Source organism: Panthera tigris, chromosome E2 (genome assembly GCF_018350195.1).
Source record: "Panthera tigris isolate Pti1 chromosome E2, P.tigris_Pti1_mat1.1, whole genome shotgun sequence".
In the NCBI taxonomy this organism is placed as follows: domain Eukaryota; kingdom Metazoa; phylum Chordata; class Mammalia; order Carnivora; family Felidae; genus Panthera; species Panthera tigris.
In genome coordinates this window covers 25,051,001-25,069,539 of record NC_056674.1, presented here as the reverse complement: position 1 = coordinate 25,069,539, position 18,539 = coordinate 25,051,001, and the positions used below count along the sequence as shown (strand labels likewise).

At 46.9% G+C, this 18,539-nt stretch overlaps 1 protein-coding gene across 1 annotated transcript in view; it reads right to left on the bottom strand.

The window, feature by feature from the left end:
* Window positions 1-1,614: 1,614 nt before the first annotated feature.
* GPT2 (glutamic--pyruvic transaminase 2) overlaps window positions 1,615-18,539 on the bottom strand; it is a 34,030-nt gene continuing 17,105 nt past the window's right edge. The window contains exons 6-12 of the mRNA XM_042969248.1: window positions 18,252-18,495; window positions 14,336-14,415; window positions 12,070-12,206; window positions 8,475-8,649; window positions 6,850-7,005; window positions 5,649-5,761; window positions 1,615-4,138 (exon numbers count right to left, since the gene is read on the bottom strand). Of these exons, the coding sequence (XP_042825182.1) occupies window positions 4,048-4,138; window positions 5,649-5,761; window positions 6,850-7,005; window positions 8,475-8,649; window positions 12,070-12,206; window positions 14,336-14,415; window positions 18,252-18,495 (996 nt within the window). The 3' untranslated portion in view covers window positions 1,615-4,047. The remainder of the gene's footprint in view (window positions 4,139-5,648; window positions 5,762-6,849; window positions 7,006-8,474; window positions 8,650-12,069; window positions 12,207-14,335; window positions 14,416-18,251; window positions 18,496-18,539) is intronic.

The following is an 18,539-nucleotide window of genomic DNA, read 5'->3' as shown; positions in this document are numbered from 1 at the left end:
CCTCTTAAGGAGCTGAGCAGTGGCAGTAAATTCCATCTTCTTTGTTTCTTAGGGAGAGGGGTGTCTCCTGGCTTGGGGGCAGGATGAAAGCCAAAGATATCTGGCTCTCAGAAAGTACCAATCCTTAAATTGGTAGAGAACAGCATCATCCCCTTCTCCTATGCCTGACCCACATGCTTCTTTTAAGCCCAGCAAACTAGGTGGATTGAATTTGAGTACTCAACTGTCTGGTGGCCATTGCACGTATGGCTTTTTGAGGACAGTGATATTAGCTTTGACTCCCTGTTTCCTAGAAGTCCATGGCTCATGGTACTTATCAAACATTTGCTGACAGCTTTCTAGGTGTGTTACAGCAAACCATACCAAAAATAATATTGAATAATAAGTCTTTTCTAACCCCTACTTAATAAACTCTCTGTATAATAGCTACACAAAGTTTAGTCTCCAGGCAAGTTGTATATGTTTCCATGTAAATGAATGATGAGGGAAGATGCAGAGAACATCTCTAGTTCCTTTGGTTATCAACCAGTAAGGACCCTCAACACACCCTAAACACACCATTCTCTCCCCCAGTCCTCTCTAAAGAGCCACATATAGTAAATGAAGTCCCCTATCCTACAGAGAGCAGCTCCTCCAATGGCTCTGATGGGGCTGGTGACTCTAAGCCCCTCTTCTGCCTCACCAGCAAGCACAGGGCCAGCCAAATCACCCTGGACCAGAGACTGATTCAGGGAAGGACACGGACAAAGGTAGCCAATCAAAGTCCTTCCTTGGAATTTTTCAACATGGAGCTGGACAAGACAGGCTTTGCATTTAACAAAGTGAACAGGAGAACCTAAGCCAGCTTCCCTCCAGGACTTCAATAAATTCCTCTTTCCTACTTCAGGCTATTCTGAGTAGGTTTCCATTTCTTCCAACTGAAAGAATCCTACCTTTTTCCATTTTCCAATTCTTTTATGTTTATTTAAATAGATAAATAAGGGGGTGAGGGGCAGAGAGGGAGCGAGAGAATCCCAAGCAGGCTCCATACTCTCAGCTTGGGACCCGATCCCACGAACTGGGAGATCATGACCTGAGCTGAAACTAAGAGTCAGATGCTCAACTGACTGAGCCACCCTGAGCCACCCAGGCACCCCTCCAATTCTTTTTTAATAAAAACATAGAAATTTTAGTTTTGAGTGAAAAATAGTTTTGAATTCAAAACCACACATCAAAACTGATGTAGATCTGGGAAAGCCTAGGGAAAAGGAATGAAATCCCTTGTATCAATGACTCCTTTCCCCCACTGACCTTGCTGTGCTTCTCGAGCTTCTCCTGACCACTGTGAAGAGGATGTTCATTCTGATTCCACCAGACAGACAAGGTCTGTATTCATTTTAACAACATCCCATTTCAAGAATCTATGTTTTCCTACCTCAAGCAACAAAAAGCAGCTCAGGGTCCTGAGGGTTGACACCTAAAAGGAAACGGAAGCTGAGAAATGGTGAGAGAAGTTTGTAGCATTTGAGGAAAATGTTCATTCTAGTGCTAGGACCATTAAATTACAAAGAGTGAAGATGTATAATTAGTGGTATCTGTTTGACTTTTAAACTACAAGGAAAGTTAAACACCATCACCATTTTGGACATGTATTTTATTGTTTAGAAATTTCCAGCAGAGCTATCATTAAGTACCTTTGTCAGGAGATGCCTATGAGAATCTAAATTGGGAAACAGGGACAGGCAGGCCTGTCAGCTCTTCCTGCAAAATCACACAACACTGGGACAGCAACATGCTGGGCCTCAGGGTATGAGGTGATCAACCACCAGAGGTACAGTCTGGCATTCCCCATGTGCGGACCTAGATGAACAACAAAAAACTTTGCAGGTGTAGATTTAAGTGCGACCCCAAATGACAAATGACTTTCTCTGACGGTACCCAAACAAGATGCCAGAATAAAGTCTGTAAAAAATCAAATCTATCATGATCAGCAATCCTACCCTGAATGAAGTTAACCTCCTAAACCAGCTGACCTATTACATTTTTATTTTAAAAGCAAACCAAGTGCATACAGCGTCTTTTAAAAAATCATGTAAACGTTGCAAAGTTTTTATGTTATTTATAATCTGAAGAGATTTATAAAAAACTACTAGACTCGTTAAGACTACAAATACTAACCCCTCATCCCCTCATGAAAAAAGCAATTGTTACAAAAATATAAAAAATAGACTAGCTTCTACTATGTAACCTCTCCACCAGAAACCTCACAACTCTGGGACACATTCTGGTTGATGTGCCATCCAACAAGCACAAGTGCAATTTTCTCAATTTTTAAGGAAGGAAAAGTTCCCAAACATTCCCTTTGTTACTGTAGATTGTGGCTACTTTCTTCACAGGAACTGTAATGTTAGCAAGTAGGGGCAGTCTGTAGTGTTCTATCATATTCCCCTGCACGGGCCCAAGCGTGGAAATTACAGCATAGGAGGCTGCCTTCAAAGTTCACTTCTCTTCATTTTTGTCTCTCCAGCTCCTTTGATTCCAATTTGGGACTTGCTGGGCCCCCAGGCTCTATAGCTGGCCTTGGCTTCCCTCACTGCCCACTGGGGAAGGCCAATGGTAGGAAGGGTCTCTTAATGAAGGGGCTCTCAGATAAGCCTGCTGCTCCCATGGCACCCACTTGTTTTCAAAGTGTGGGTCAGGCCCTGACCCAGGTTTGCTAATGGCAGGGAAGCAGCAGGCCTGATGGAGGATACTCCCCTGGCTGGAGACATGACTGATGCTACAGCACAGTCTGCAGAGTCTGGGAGGGGAGCCAGCAGCAAAGTGAGGCAAAATGCTTGGCATTAAGTTAAAATACTTTTATAAACTTCGAATCCAATTACATGTACTCGCCCACAGCAGCCAAGCTACCAGGCACTTTGACCAGTTATCAGCTAGGAAATGGACTGAATTTGATTTGAAACAACACACACTACAGGAGGGGATTGGTTGGGCTTGATTGGTCAAGTCCTTGAGGATGCCCCTCCCTCATTTGTGGACATCTTCAGTGTTTCCTTGTCCCTGCTGTCACCAACAGAGGGCGATGTGTGGAAATCAAGCCCTTGGTAGAAAACAGCTATTGGCTAAGGGCAGGATGGATCCACACATCAGCAGGCAGAATGTCTCCATGCGACTGGGATAGGCTGTACCCTGTGTCCCTGAAGTCCAGGAAGACCTCCCAGATGGGGGTCCCAACCTAAGCATGCTTAAGGGAACGTTTCACCCCCAAAGCCCTCATTACCTGTTGCTCAATTACCTGTTGCAGAGTCCTCACTACCTGATGTGCGCTCCCAAGTGGAGACCTGGTTCAACTTGGAGCCTGGCTTGCACCCACTCTTCCCCTGCAGAACGCTTTGACTTGGCCATTGCCCCCCGTACCTGTCACAACCTAGCCTGGCATCTAGTCCAACCCACATGCTACTGCTTTCACCATTCTTGTCTGAGAGATAGGCTGTCTGCCTACAAGCCAGAATGGTGGGCCCTCTCTGAGCCTCTAGTAGACTTCCAGGCTCTCCTGTTTGAAGAACTAGATTTTCACACCGCTAATGGTTTTATTTCACAGATCACGGTGGTGAGTTTAGGATTTCCACTTCTTGCCATGGTTATCATACATTTCCCAGCACCTTCGTGTTTCTTCAGATCTGAAACATCTCACCCAACATACATACCCTGGTTGTTTTAAACCCCAAATAGCCTCTCCAATAGCACAATAATGGATTCAGAGAACACCGGCCACATGTGCTGAGCAAGTCCCCTCTACTTTGGTTGCTTAAAAAAACAAAAAACAAACAAACAAACAAAAACAGGGCTTCTGAGATATCCCCAATTCACATTTGCTCAGAAGAGAAGTGCTCCCAACATCAAGGCACAAAGAAAGAAGTCTCTTGGGGAAAAATGACAACAAAAGCCACCAGTGGCCTTTGTGAGGCCTGAGGCAGAGTTGCTGGGGAAGGCAAGTTCAGTCTGGTGTGGGCGGGCCATCAGGAGGAAGGCCTGACAACTGTGTCTCCCTTTGGGCCCGAGCAATCCTCATGCGTACTTCTCCAGGAACTTTATGTGAAAGTCCTTCACCTTCTGTAGAACTGTTTTCAGCTTCTCCACCGGAGGGAGGATGGTCATTCTGTCAGGAAAGAAGATAGCATCAGCCTGGACATAAGTTGTTCTGGAAAAGGGGAGAGGAATGAACCTGGCAGCTCCTTCCTTCAGTTGCAGTTGTGACAATGTGGGCAAACAGTGTGGGAGGGGGAAGGCTTGTCTCGTCCACTGCGATAACACCAGCCCCTGGACAAAACCTGGAACTTGTTGACTTGTTGAACCACCTCCTGCCCGAATTTGTACATTTACTTTTAACTCAAGTAACATGTATGACCAAAAGCAGTAAGATGCCGGCAGCATTTAATCTCACTAACACATCCACCCATTATCACAGAAGGCCCATGCAACATTCTGACCTGTGTATACAACTTCCTCTAGAGCATGACTTGGTGTTTCCTGCAGATACAGAGCAAGATGTTCTTCCTGCTAGGTGGGCCTTTTTAAAATTTCTCTTTTGGGGTGCCTGGGTGGCTCAGTAGGTTAAGCATCTGACTCTTGATTTTGGCTCAGGTTAGTGAATTCAAGCCCCATATTGGGCTCTGTGCTGACAGTGTGGAGCCTGCTTGGGATTCTCTGTCTCCCTCTCTCTGCTCCTCCCCTGCTTGCTCTCTCTCTCAAAAAAAAAAAAAAAAAAAAAAAAAAAAAAAAAAAAAAACTCTCTTACAGTGAGAACCTCCAGTTACAACTCTCCCTCCAGAAGAACTCCCAAGTTGCCATAGTAACTAATACTTCCTCTAATACTGTTGGTTTGCTTCACCACCTTAAAGTCAGCCCTCTGGATTTAACCGTTTTTTTGAATGAGCCGTGAACTGCCAAGGTGGACCTCACTAGGGTAGAAAGGCCAACCAGACACGTTTGTCCATCCAGGGCACACTGCCTACAACCTGAGTCAGGACTTGGCTCCAGGTGCTAACTAAGCTCATGACATTTCTTTTTTTAGCATCTGCTGCAGGAGACATCTGAGAGCACCAAGCGTGGAGAAGATGCTGTCCTGTTAGAACTGGCTTCAGTGGGGAAACCTGGGCCGAGCTGCTCTAGCCTGCTCTGCTCCTGGGGTTGCCATCCACACAGGGGCAGAGTTGGCACACCCTGTGAAATGTGTCACAGTAAGTGAAACCAATTCCATTGTTTTAGATGTGGCATCTCTGCAGACTTTTGGATAAGCTACTGAGCACCTGGGTACTGCAAGCTGCTATCATGGAGTTGGAAAAGGACATGGAAATAAAGAAGAAAACACCCCACTGGGGACACTTTGGATAGTATGTGACAGATGGAGGCAATGGAGGGGGGGACAGAGTGGTCAAGGAGATGACCTTGGAATCTACCCATAGTTTTCCTTAATCCCCAGACCCAGGTCTTGGCTTGGCTCTGCAACAGGACAGAATGGGAGTGGGCAGGGCGGGTGGTTTGCCACAGTGAGTTTGGGGCTGCACACACCTCAGTGTCTGAAGCCAGACTGTGTTCTATGATAACACAGGTTGTCTTTTCCAAGACAAACTTGGGACCAGTCCCCTGGCACAGAGAGGCAGCAGTACCTGAAGTGGTAGGTGCCTTCCCTCTGCCCGAAGCCGCTGCCAGGTACAACACAGATGCCAGTCTCCTCAAGGAGCTTCATGCAGTAGAACATGTCGGGGGCCATTTTATGGGCCTGTGGGAGCAGGGCAGGACTGAAAGTTCATTTACGGCTTTGCACTGCACAAACACACCACTGAACACTCAAAGTCAAATACAATGGAAACGGCAGGTTCTTTCCCGTGACAGGGCTCATCCACCCTCCCTGCAAGGACCAGGGTGGGACACTGGAAACTGCTAGAAGCTGGGGTCTGCGGGCTACTTCAGGATGGCCATGGGCTGTGGTACTTCGCTCTCTGCCCAGGACTGAGAGTCTCTTTCCTTTGTGCCCCACAGCCAGGCAGTATCTCCGCAAGCCTTGATGGTGGTCCCCTATATATATGCCAAGCTGTATAACCTCTGACAACATGGCCCTGAGGTCTGTGCCCAGGGGGACTTTTAGGGAACAGCAGCTTGGGGGCTCTGTTCATAGTGCTTCTTGCACCTTGGTTTTTACTACCTGGGGTACCTGTTAAATGGCTTCTCAGGCACCAGGGATTCTGACTCAGCAGGTCTGAGTGAGTGGGGGAGGGCCCAGATTCTGAATGTTTAACAAGGTATTGAGGAGGTTTAAGGGACACAAGGACAACACTTTCAGAAACACTGCTCTGGCTTCTGATCCTTAAAGTAGGCAGATGTCTATGGCACGGCCTGAAAACTTGTTGCAAACACAGAATCTCGGCCCCTTCACAGACTTCCTGAACCATCACTGGCATTTTAACAAGGTCCCTAGGTGATTTTGTGTTGACATTCAAGGACTGAGAAGTGCTGCTCTAGGGCAGTTGCTGCGCAGAAGAGACGGCTGTCACTGCTTCCCCAGCGTGGGTTCAGTTTTAAATGCATCATGTCATGCTTGGGCACCTGCCTTCAGAACACTGGAGGTAACAGAGCCCAGATCAGCACCACTCGCCTGGGGCTGACCTCATCGCTGCCCCTTCACCACAGCATGCTGCAGGGCTGGGCCTCCGGGGGCCCATCATCTTTATGCTATAAGCACCATCTGGCCGAGGGGTCCGAAAAATTCCGAGCCTCCAGAACCAGCACTTTTGCTCCCCAAGGCAAGAGCCAACCCCCAACCCAGCAATTCCAAGCGAACCCAGTGAGCCCCGGCCCAGCACCCCAAACCTGAGCTGCTTCCACGGCTTTGCTGGGGATGAAGATCCGAGGAAAGGCATACATAGCTCCCTGCAAGGGGTTGCAGTGAATTCCTGGGACTTGGTTAAACAGGTCTTCTGTCAGCTTAGCCTTTTTGGCCAGATTACCCAGGACAGACTCTTTCTCCTGATGAGACACAGAAAACAAGAGTCAGCACCTCTGGGCATCATGGAATGGCTCTAGCTACTGGAAACTGTCCCTTCAACACGGAGGGGAATGGGGTGGCCTGGTAAAAAGTGAGCCTGTGTGTGCAGGAACACAGCAAATCAAGGAGGTGGGTGACACATTCCTCTGCAGGAACTTCTCTGGGTGCTCAGCCCAAAAGGCTATTGTGGGCCCTGAGGCCCATAAGTGCAGGGAGTTCTGGGAAAAAGGTAGGTCCTGGGTAACTTGTGTCATGGCTTCTATTCTCTTACCAGGAAGGAGGTTATTTCTCAAAATGAGAAAACCTTGTCCCTGCCCAGCGGTCTGAGTGGACCTGGCCCTGGATAGAGAGCCCTAGAACATGCTTCTAGGAGATGGCCCAACCACTTCATTTTGGGGGGCCACTTTCAATCCATGTGGTATGCATAGGGCATGTGACTCAGGCAAAGCAAATCACTGGCTGGCTCAGAGGTGCACATGTGTCAGTCCAGGACTTCTGCAAGTACTGTTGGAACAGGGGATGGAAGCTGTGGCCTGAAAATGAAGGAAACATGGTCTACACACACAGTGGAATATTACTTAGCCTTCCAAAGGAAGCCCAGTCTAACACATGCTACAACACAGATGTACCTTGAGGACATTATGCTGAGTGAAATAAACCAGTCACAAAAGACAAATACTGTATGGTTCCACTTAGATGAAGTACCTAGAGTCGTCATGTTCATAGAGACAGAAAGTAGAACAGAGGTTAGTCACCAGGGGCTGGGGGGGACGGAGAAATGGGGAATTAGTGTTTAATAGGTATAGAGTTTCAGTTTGGGATGAGGAAAAGGTTCTGGAGATCGATGGTGGTGATGGGTGCACAACAATGTGAGTGTATTTTATGTTCAGTGAAAAATGATTAAAATGGTAAATTTTATGTTCTGTGTATTTTACCACAATTTTAAAAAAAAATGTGAGCCTAGAATGGCTGGGAACTGACTGTTTGGTTACATGACCCATAAATTCCTTTGTGTGTAAACTAGTTAAAGTCGGGTTTTTGTCACTTGCAATGAATGGAAAGGGTCTAACTGGATTACTTTGAGCTGTGAGAACATCTGGTTGGGCCAAAGACAGGCCTATGGCCTAGAACCAATGCCACACCCATCCTTTTCTCCTTTTTAGTTTAGTAACAGAATCCTCCAGGGATGCCTGCCCATCTATGGTGCTCACAGGGGATGAAGGGGTAGGGGTCTCCCACCCACATGCATGGACAGTCCTCCACTTCAGAACACAGCCCAACTACATTTTCACACTGAACCTCATGGGGTGGTTTAGGCATCAAGAGGAACCATGAGCACCCGTCAGAGGTGTGGAGAGAGGCTGGCCATGGTGATCCTGAATACACCATGAATACCCATGATGCTTGTTGTGGCAGGGATGCAGATGGGCCACAGAACACAGCAACTCACCCTGTGGAACAGCTCAAAGGACTCCTCTCCAGGCACTGGGGGGTTCACAACGATGTCCATGGCAGCCTGCCCGGACACGGGCGGGCACAGTCGCACAGAGAGCAGCTTCACCAGCTGGCCTTTGATCTCAGGGTGCAGGTTGATCACCTCCATGTAGCCTCCTCGGTAGCCACACCTGCAGGTTGAAGATGGGGAGAGGACCCACCAGTCACAGAGAGGCCTCAACTAAATGCAATCCGGTCAGCCAGAATGTTCTGTAATCATCCCCATTCCTAATGCTGAGTGGTCAGATGTGGCCAAGTTCTTCCCAATGGAAGGTGAACGGGAGTGACATGAGCAAATTCCACATCACTTCCTTACAAGAAAAAAGTATGCTCTCTTCTTTTTCCTTCTTTCCCCCCATTTCCTGAGAAATGGAGACAATGGAGCAGCAGCCTCAGTGCCAGAGATGGATGCCACATGTTGATATGGCAGAACTGTCCTACCAGCCTAGTCCTGGAATGACCTCGTGGAGCACAGCCTGTCCTGGACTTCTCCTACCTTTGGTCTGTTATGTCAAAGAGAGATCCACTTGTTTTAGCCACTATATTTTTGGGCCTCTTTGTTAAAGCCGCTTAGCCTGAGTCCTAACTAATACACTAGCCTCTGTTCTAAAGGGGCACATGATTCAAGCCTGCACAGGCTCCAGGGGTAGGTACCTGATTCACTGGAGCTTATGAACCTAGTCTGAGGACTTTTGCTGGTCCTCTTCTGAAAACAAAGCTAACCTACAGGAGAGCAGAGCTGAGAAAGACAATGAGACAAAGCAAGAAATCAGGGACAGAGTCCCACTGACATCTTTAAGATTCCTAGACTTTTTACTGATATTAATTTTTTTAAAAAAACCTCTTTGGTGAAAGTCAGTTCAAGTTTAGTTTCCATCACTAAATCACCACCATTACTATCACCACTGATATAGATATTTGATATAGACTGAAATCACAGGAAAGTAAGATGAAATCTGCAAGGAGTTAAAACAAAACAAAAAAAAACCCAAAAACTTTCGAACCTGAATCTGCCCCAGCAGTCACACTTTCTGGAGGTGTACCTCCTTCTCTGGACTGTGATAGATAACGTTCAGACTAAGACTGCAGAAATGCAAACTCCTTGAGGTGGGTACCCAGTCTTACCTTCCTCTGTATACTCCACACCCTCAACCTCAGAAGACCTGACACAGTGAAACACTCAATAAAATGCCACTGGACTGGGATGCCTGGGTGGCTCAGTCGGTTGAGCGTCCGACTTCGGCTCAGGTCACGATCTCACAGCTCGTGGGTTCGAGCCCCGCGTCGGGCTCTGTGCTGACAGCTCAGAGCCTGGAGCCTGCTTCTGCTTCTGTGTCTCCCTCTCTCTCTGCCCCTAACCCACTCACATTCTGTCTGTCTCTCTCAAAAATAAATAAACATTAAAAAAAAAAATGCCACTGGAATTAGGCTGCAGAACTGAACTGGCAAAGGCCAGTTCCCATCTCATCTCTTGACTGGACTTTCCAAGGCAAGAAGATAAATTCTAGTATTGCAGAAAGGTTTCCCATAACAAAGGCTGAAAGAAACAACTTTCTGCTTAATCCTCTGCTGATGAGCAGAAAACCAAGTTGAGAAGAGCAGTCTAATCCCAGGTAATCAGGATCTGAAGACTACAGGTCATAACTCAGGATACCAACATCCAGAAGACTGTTAAAAACAATAATCAATAGCACAGATGGAGACACGACTAAGTATGTGATAAAAACACCTGAGTTTGAAAAAAGACTTAATAGAGAACAGACTTGTTTAGGAAAAGAGCTACATAGCACACAAAAGTCTAGCAGAGATAAAGCACTGCTATTAGTATAGACCAGAAAGACCAGCATAAATTAACCCCTGCCTACATCAAATAAAGCCAGCTGGGCAATCATCCCAATGATGCAGCTCCATCAACCTGGCCAAAATATTCCTCCAAGCTTCATGGTTCCATTGGCCTTCAGCTTAACAAGGGAGAACCTGACAGCTGGCGCATAAAAGAACCCCCACAAAGTTGGTGGATGAATGCCCTTAGCTGTAAACTCACTAGTCTTTCCTTCTCATTCTCTTCTTCAGGTTCCTCCTCTTCTCCCCCAGCTTCTGAGCAGTGAGGGCCTAAACCAGTCCCTGGTCTACCTAGGGTCTACCTCGCTCCTTGTGAGATGTCCAGGTTCAGAGATCTAACAACTCATTCACTGAACCTCCCAAACTTAAATCAGCTGGCTATCAGCCCTGAGCTGGGGACTCACACATCCATCTCCATCTGGACATGCAATGAGCATTTGCAAATTCAACACGTCAAAAACCCAACTCCCAATCTTTCCCCCAAACCTACTTCACCCACAGCCTTCCTCATCCATTGATGGCTAGCTACTTCATCCTTCCCGTTGTTTGAATAAAAAGCCTGGGAATCATTCTTGATTCCTCTGTCTCACAATCATCTTCTCCATCAAGCCACTCCTGTCCACTCTACCTTCAAATATATCCAGGATTCAGCGTCTTCTCCCCATCTCGATCCTGGCCCACGGTCATATATATACCTCGCCTGGCTATAACAGCCTCTTGACTGGTCTCTGTTCCTGCCCTCACCAGACAGCAAACAGACAGTGTCCAGTAAAACTTAAGTCAGGTGAGTTCATGCCTCTGCTATAATCCTCCAACAGATCCCATCTCACTCTGAGTAAAAGTAAAAAATAACCTAAGTAGCCCAGATGATCTGGCCTCTTGTGACTTCTTTGGCCTCCATGTCTGCTACTTTCCCCCTCACTTACTCTTTTCCAGTTTCCTTGCTACTCCTTGAATATTCCAGGCATGCCTCAGGGCCTTCACACATGCTATTCTCTTATCTTAGAATGTTCCTCCCTCAGATACCTGCATAGCTCCCTCTTTCCTCCTCAATAACTCTACCCCCACCACCCGCATTCCCATTTCTTCTCTATTTTTGTCCACTTGACACATGATTTTATTCATTTGTCTACTGCCTCTCTCTTCACTAGAACATAAGCTGTTAGGGCAGGGACTGCTGTGGTTTGCTCACTGCTGTATCCTCAGTGCCGAGATCAGTATTGGACTCAGAGCAGGTCATCAAAAAGTATTAGCTGAATGAACAAATACAGGATTGAAGCGGACTCTCTGGCCCCAGTGCTAGGGTGAGGTACACATACAGCTTGGCCCTGACGCCATCTGTCCACTCAACCTGCCTTCTCCAGCCCCTCAGATTTCAGTCAATGTTGGAGCAACAGTAAACGGGCTGGCAGAAAACACTAGTGTTGGAAGCTGCTGTAGGTCTTGCTTTCATTTGCATTGTTTATTGCAGTCAGGTTTCTTTCAAGCATGACCTTATTTTGTATGGGCCTCTGCACAAGGCTGTCCTGCTGTCCTCACATCACAGGGCTTCCCCTTGGGGAGATGTGGCCTGTCTCCTGCTTCTAAGGTCAGCAGAGGCCATAGATAAGGACGACCTTCTCTGTCCAGGTTGAGTGTGGGGCAGGGCAGAGGGGATCTGGTATGGGGCAGGCCCAGAGGCAGTGGGAGGAAGGTGGGGGCCAACATACTCGCCCATGTAGCCCTTGGAGGTAGAGTGGAAGGAGGCGAGCTCCACGTTGCTGGAGTACTCAGGCCCCATCTCATAAAGCACCTTCTTAAAGGAGTGGAATTTGCAGTCCGGAGAGTACACATTGTCCTGGTACACCTGGGGGAACAGGGACACAGGGACAGTCACCCATATTCCCCGAGAGGCCTGAACCCATGTAGGAAGGGCACAGGTGCTCAGGGTCAACCTGCAGTCAGGCTGTGTGCTACAAAGCCCATTCCAGGAATAAGGCAGATGTGCCCAAAGGAACCTTATAGAACACACAAGGAGAAAAGCTTTGAGTTGTATGCCCACTTGATTTCTCCCATTCACCCACACTCACCTCCACCCAACTTTCAGATCTCCTTTCTACCTCATCTGACCAGTGACAATGTCAGGACTCCTACTTGCCCAAGCAAGTTTCCTCCCTGAATGTTTACTTCTTTCCATAAGATTAATAATGAAAGTTCAGGGGCACCTCTGTGGCTCAGTCGGTGAAGCGTCTGACTGGCTCAGGTCATGATCTTACTGTTCATGAGTTCGAGCCCCATGTCAGGCTCTGTGCTGACAGCTCAGAGCCTGGAGCCTGCTTCAGATTCTGTGTCTCCCTCTCTCTGCCCCTCCCCTGCTCTCTCTCTGTCGCTCTCTCTCAAAAATAAAAATTTTAAAAGTTTTAAAAAAATAATTGAAGCAGTTCATGGAGCTATCCTCTGACCTCTGTACTTGAAGAGCTGAACGTGTTGCTCTCCTGGCTTTTTACGACACCTACCCCCTTTGGAACTACTGTTTTTCTATTCATTTCACTGCCAGCTTTCCCACTAGACTATACACATGAATGGCACCCACATATGCTTTGTTTTTCCCTGTCCACATAGTCCACACTCAGCAGGCAAGCACCTTCCTCTGTCCTTGGAGATGAACTTCCTCATGCCCTCCTCTTCCTGGACCTCAAGGGGAGGAGTTTAGTGCACGAAGTCACTCTGCTGCCCCTTCTCTCCTTTAGAAATGAAGATTTTTAACACCTGACACAAATATAACCCTGTATGTTAACTCTACTGGAATTTAAAAAAAAGAGAGAGAGAGAAAGGAAGATTTTTAGCCCATCTATTAATCATGGCAACAATTTGGTGGGTAAGTTGTGTGTGTGTGTGTGTGTGTGTGTGTGTGTGTGTGTGTGCTAATGAGCAAAGAAATGAAACCAGGGTGCTAGAAGCTACCACTAACCAGAATCATGCAGAAATGAAGAAGTGAAATAGAATCTGACAGGCCTTGAGTTTCTTCCTTGCAAGAAAAAAATGGGGAGCCTTGGCTCCAGAACTGAGGTTCAAGGAGTGGCAACCATGAAATTAAAATTTCCCCACCTCCCTTCACAGGCTGCAGTGAGGACTAAATGAGATGGTAGATATGGAAGCACAGGAGGCACAGGAACACAGCATTATGTCCACCCAGCATCCACTCTCCCTTCCTGAGAGAGAGTCCCCTGATTTCCCCTTGGGGAACACTGCTCCCTGCTCTTAGGGAAGACAGCCTGCCCCTTGTATGGGGCCCGGTCAATGTGCATATTGCAACCATCAGCCACAGTGATTGGTTCAGCAGTGGGTGTGTGACCCAAGCTGTGTGATTCAGGCTCAACTCTGAGACTTTTGCTAGAATCACCAGGAAGAAATTCTCTTTCTAGGCTGGGAAGATAGCAATGTTGTGAGGCCTAAGTGGAAGGAGAGTGAATCTGAGGGATATGGTTTGTGTCCCTGAACTTAGCCCCACACCTTTACCCCACTGTTGTTTTTCAAGTTTATTTATTTATTCTGAGAGAGAGAGAGCATGACCAGGCAGGAAGGTGAGGGGTGGGGGGGAGCGGTGGCAGAGAGGGAGGGAAAGAATCCAAAGCAGGCTCCACTATCAGCATAGAGCCCAATGCAGGGGTCTATCTCACAAACCCCGAGATCATGACCTGAGCCAAAATCAAGAGTCAGATGCTTAACCTACTGAGCCACCCAGATGCCCCTCTTTTAAAGTTTAAAGTGGTTTGGGTTAACTTTCTGAAATTTATAATCAAGAATCCAACCGAATAGAGGGATGATTTAGGTCACAGTTTCACAGGTTGTTAACATCCTCCTCCTTGGTTAGAATCACTCCTCCAACACCTAGAAATTTCCCTGTGGTACAGAACAGTCAGGCCTGGCTCCCTCCCCCTGGAAGAGAAAGCTCAGCCTCACTCCTCACGGAGGAGAGAGCTGGGCAACTCTTACCTCATCAGCCAGAAGAAAGAGCTTCTCTTCCCAGGCAAAGTGAATCACATCTTCTATGCACTTTCTGCTTTGGACCTGACCTAAAAAATCCCCAACAAAACCAGAATGCAGTTTGTAATGCTGTTTAAATTGTCCCTAGGACAAGAATCCCACCCAGAATCACTCAGGTGTCCTGTGTTCCTGCATGACCCTTAGGGACCACCCTAGTTGCTGTGCCTAATAGGGTGTAGTCAACCTCTAGGGACTCCCAAGTCTCAGCCCCATCTGTCTGACTCACTTATGCCAGGTATGTGGAGGGAGAAGTGTTTCACACTCAACTTTCTTGTTATTCTTATGAGAGGTGTGTGTGGGTGGGTGGCGGGGTATGTTTGTGTTGGAGGATAGTGTCTTAAGGAGAAGGAAGATAAAACTGAAGGGGTTAAATCAATAATCTCTGAGCCCCCCTTACCACACACCAATAGCAACTGACGAAGAGAATCACACTGGCTGATGGACAGTTACCACAACTTCCCAGAGAGGCACACACAAGTTCCATGAGGCAGGGACATGGTCTGTATGGCTCATCGGGTATCCTCAAAGCCCATACTCAGCAGGTGCTCGGTAAATATTTGCAAAGTAAGCACAAAATGAACAAGCCTGTGTGCCAGCTCTGGTGTCTCCTGTTCGTGGCCATGTGGGAGTTATGTATCACTGATGATGATGGAGAACACTCTGCAGTCTTCCCTTTTAAGGTCTACCTTTGAGCACTTGACTCAACACAAACAGTGGAAATAATCAGCACCCGTTTAACAGAAATGAGCACAAATAGCAAAATATTACTCTACCCGTTCACCAGAAATGCCATGGGCTTAGATGGGGAAGAAACAAATGCAGCAAGATGGAGATGGAAACTTTCCCCAGTGTTTCCTGAGACCTGCTATGGGTGTGGCACTGGGGGTATCAGCGGTGCTCACATACCTTCCGGAAAAACACCCAGAATCCCAGTAAGTCAGAATACTTACTGACTTAGTAAAGAAACAGCATTTTTAAAGATGTATATGTATGTGTCTCTATGCATATCACATATAACTCTGTAAGTATGTGTATATGTATGCAGAGGTACTATTTATATACGTAGAATATGTAACCTTTTTGTTAAAAATAAAAATACCTATAGTCTTCTCTGTGTGAGAATATCAAGGACATGTATGGAAAAAAATAGATATATCTTATAAGAGCACAGTATGATTCAGCCAGGATCTCAGCTTTGAACTATCAAAGCAATGAACCAATTATTTTACTAAAGCTCAATTCCTTTGTGAAAGGTCCAGCTTTTTCTTGCCAAGCAAGCACCAAACCAGGCTTCCTCTGAAGTTCAGGGTTCTGGGATTCTGGAAAGGAGACAGCCCGGGATTCTACAAGGAACCAACTACTCTTCCCACTGACAGCCAGGTGCTGGCTCCCCAGGGGGCTGAGTCTGCCTGCAAACCCTACTGGGCTTGCCCTTCCATGCCTCTGATCCCACACACTATCCTGTTAGAATGCAAGCAAAGATTTGAGCAGCAAGAATATCAAAACCATGTGCACATAATGCCAAGGAGAGTGCAAAGAGGAAGTAAACAAGGACCAGGGCCTCAGAAAGCCTGCAGCTCAATAGAGGGAACGGACACACCATATATAAATAATTCCACTGATGTGTGCAACGCAACCCTGAGGATAAGGACAGAGCTTATTTCTCTCCAGTGTCTGGGAGTCACTCAGAACATGCCTCTAAGCCAATGGGTGGACAAATACATACAGTGTTGTAGAAGGGACAGTCATAAATGGCTTTAGAGGGCCAAGGCACAGCTATGCCCAGCAGGGGGAGATATGAGACCACCTCATAGAAGAGATGGCTTTGACACAGAAGGCTGGAGAGGGGTCTTCCAAGTGCCTCTCACCAGAGGCCAGGCCAAAGGAAATTTCCCACAACCCAAAGAGAAAATCTGTTGCTTTGTTTGCCCAGTGTCCTTCCCTCCTTTGAGTGACAGAGCTCAGCTATTCTATGGGGAACTGCTTCTCTTTGCACTCCAGCAGGGCCAAGGGACACAGACCTGGCCACAGTCTTGGTGATTTGACTGGTGTAGGAATGGGCAGATGACCTAAGCTGGGCCAAAGTGAGTCTGGCCTGGAATTTTTGTTAAAACTATGGGTGAGGCTCTCTGCTGAGGTTGCTCAGCTGGTGGGCCATGGCTGGGGCTGCTGAAGGTCACACCAAGGACAGATCCTTCCTGAGAAGGACTCCAACTGAGACCTGGGAAATGGACCAAGATTCCTATGACAATGATGCTGATTCAGGTGTGCTCCTTCACCCCTGGACTTTACAGTTCTATGACCCAATTGCAATCTTGAGCTGGGTTTCTATCTTAGAACCCAGAGACCTGGTTTAATATCCCAGTCCATTTTGACACCTTTCAGCCCAAGTGGTCAGTGTGTGGTCCAGACAAGATATATGGCCATCACAGGGAGTTTCTATTTTTCATCCCCCATCTTCCAAGAGCTCACCAATTTTCACACATTTCAGACCCCAGAAAGCAACACCAGCCTCTGCCCACTTACAGTTATTCTAAAAATTACTCATATTAATATACACTCCCATGATCCCTTTACCTAAAATAGTAAAGTCTCTGATGCAATTATTTCTTCCCAGAGAACCAGGTGAAAAGATATGCATAAACACCTGGCCTTAAAAGTTACCAACCCTCTAATATAAACTAGGTATACAGAGTATTTCCCAAGATGTAGGAACTGTTACTTCAAGTTGGGACCAGCAGCAACAGCATCACCTGGGAGCTCATTAGAAATACAAACTCTCATGCCCCAACTTAGCCCAGTTACATCAGAATCTCTTGGAGCGGGGTCCAGCAGTTTGCTTTTTAACAAGCTTAAGTCTGAGAACTACTGTCCTAACGTGGTGGTTCTCATCATCAGCTGTGGGGAATATTGATGCCTGGGCCCGATCCCCAGAGATTCTGGGATGCAGCCATGACTTTGGCATTTTTAAAAGCTCCTTTTGTGATTCTAATGTGCAACCAGGATTGAGAACCCAGCTGTAGTCATTTTCCTATTGCATTAGAGCTAGAATCTGCATTCCTACCCCCAGGGAGCTGATGTAAATAAATGAGTGTTACAGCCAGGCGCACCCATTTTCTGCACTCAGGAATTCAAGTGGTGCTTTCAGCTGATTGAAGCATCATTTAATGTTCCAAAGAAGCAGATTCCACAATCAACTCCAACGCGTTTTGGCCCTGACCCAATTTATCTCAACAAAGGAGGAAAGAGGAGCCCTTGTTCTCAGCATCCAAATAGCACTGGGGGCAAATGAAGCCAGCAGCCCAGAAAGATCCAAACATGCAGGGCTGGACTTTTTTTGTTTTTTTTAAAGAAAAATATGCAAAATTAGGAGCGATTTTCAACTTCTGGAAACAGGTTTTTTCAGTTTGTTTGCTTTTGTTTTTAATATGGCATTTCCTTTCCAGGTCTCAAAGTACACAGTAACGCTGTGTTAAAGAAAAAACCGCACACACCAGCATTCTGAAAACTGGTTCAGAAAAACAACTAGGAGTAAAGGTAAAATGAGGCCTATGATTAATGGTGACGGGTTGTAAGTAACCTCAAGGAGATTCTTTGCAAATGTAAGAATGGGAGAAAGAAAAACAAAACCAAAAAACTGGTCTTAATAATAATGCAACCCTGTCCAAAAAATATGCCTGCATTTGCTCATCTCCTAAGGTGGCCTGTGGCAGATTTTATGGCTTTATGTTAACAAATCTGGAACTAGATTGGGAAAGGGGAGCAAAGAGAACGTCACATTATTTAACTCTTTCGTGTCCAGACCTGTAGTACACCGGCTGCCCTACCCCTACTCCCCAATAAAGTGGCGAAGCGAAGCACAGACCTGTGGGGTTCCCAGGGTTGATGATGCACAGCACCTTGGGGTCACAGTGGTCTTTGGCCTCCTGCACAGCCCGCCGGAGCTCATTCACATTTAGGGCCCAGCAGTTCTCCTCATCCAGGTAATAGTTCACCTGGATGGCATCGAGCTCAGAAATGACGGCCGAGTAGAGGGGGTACTGTGGGATGGGGATCATGACGCCGGTCCGTGACTTGCCGCCCCCGGAGACCAGGATCTTCAGGATTGTCTGCAATAGAGAAGCCATGTCTTCCAAGAATACTGCCACCTTGC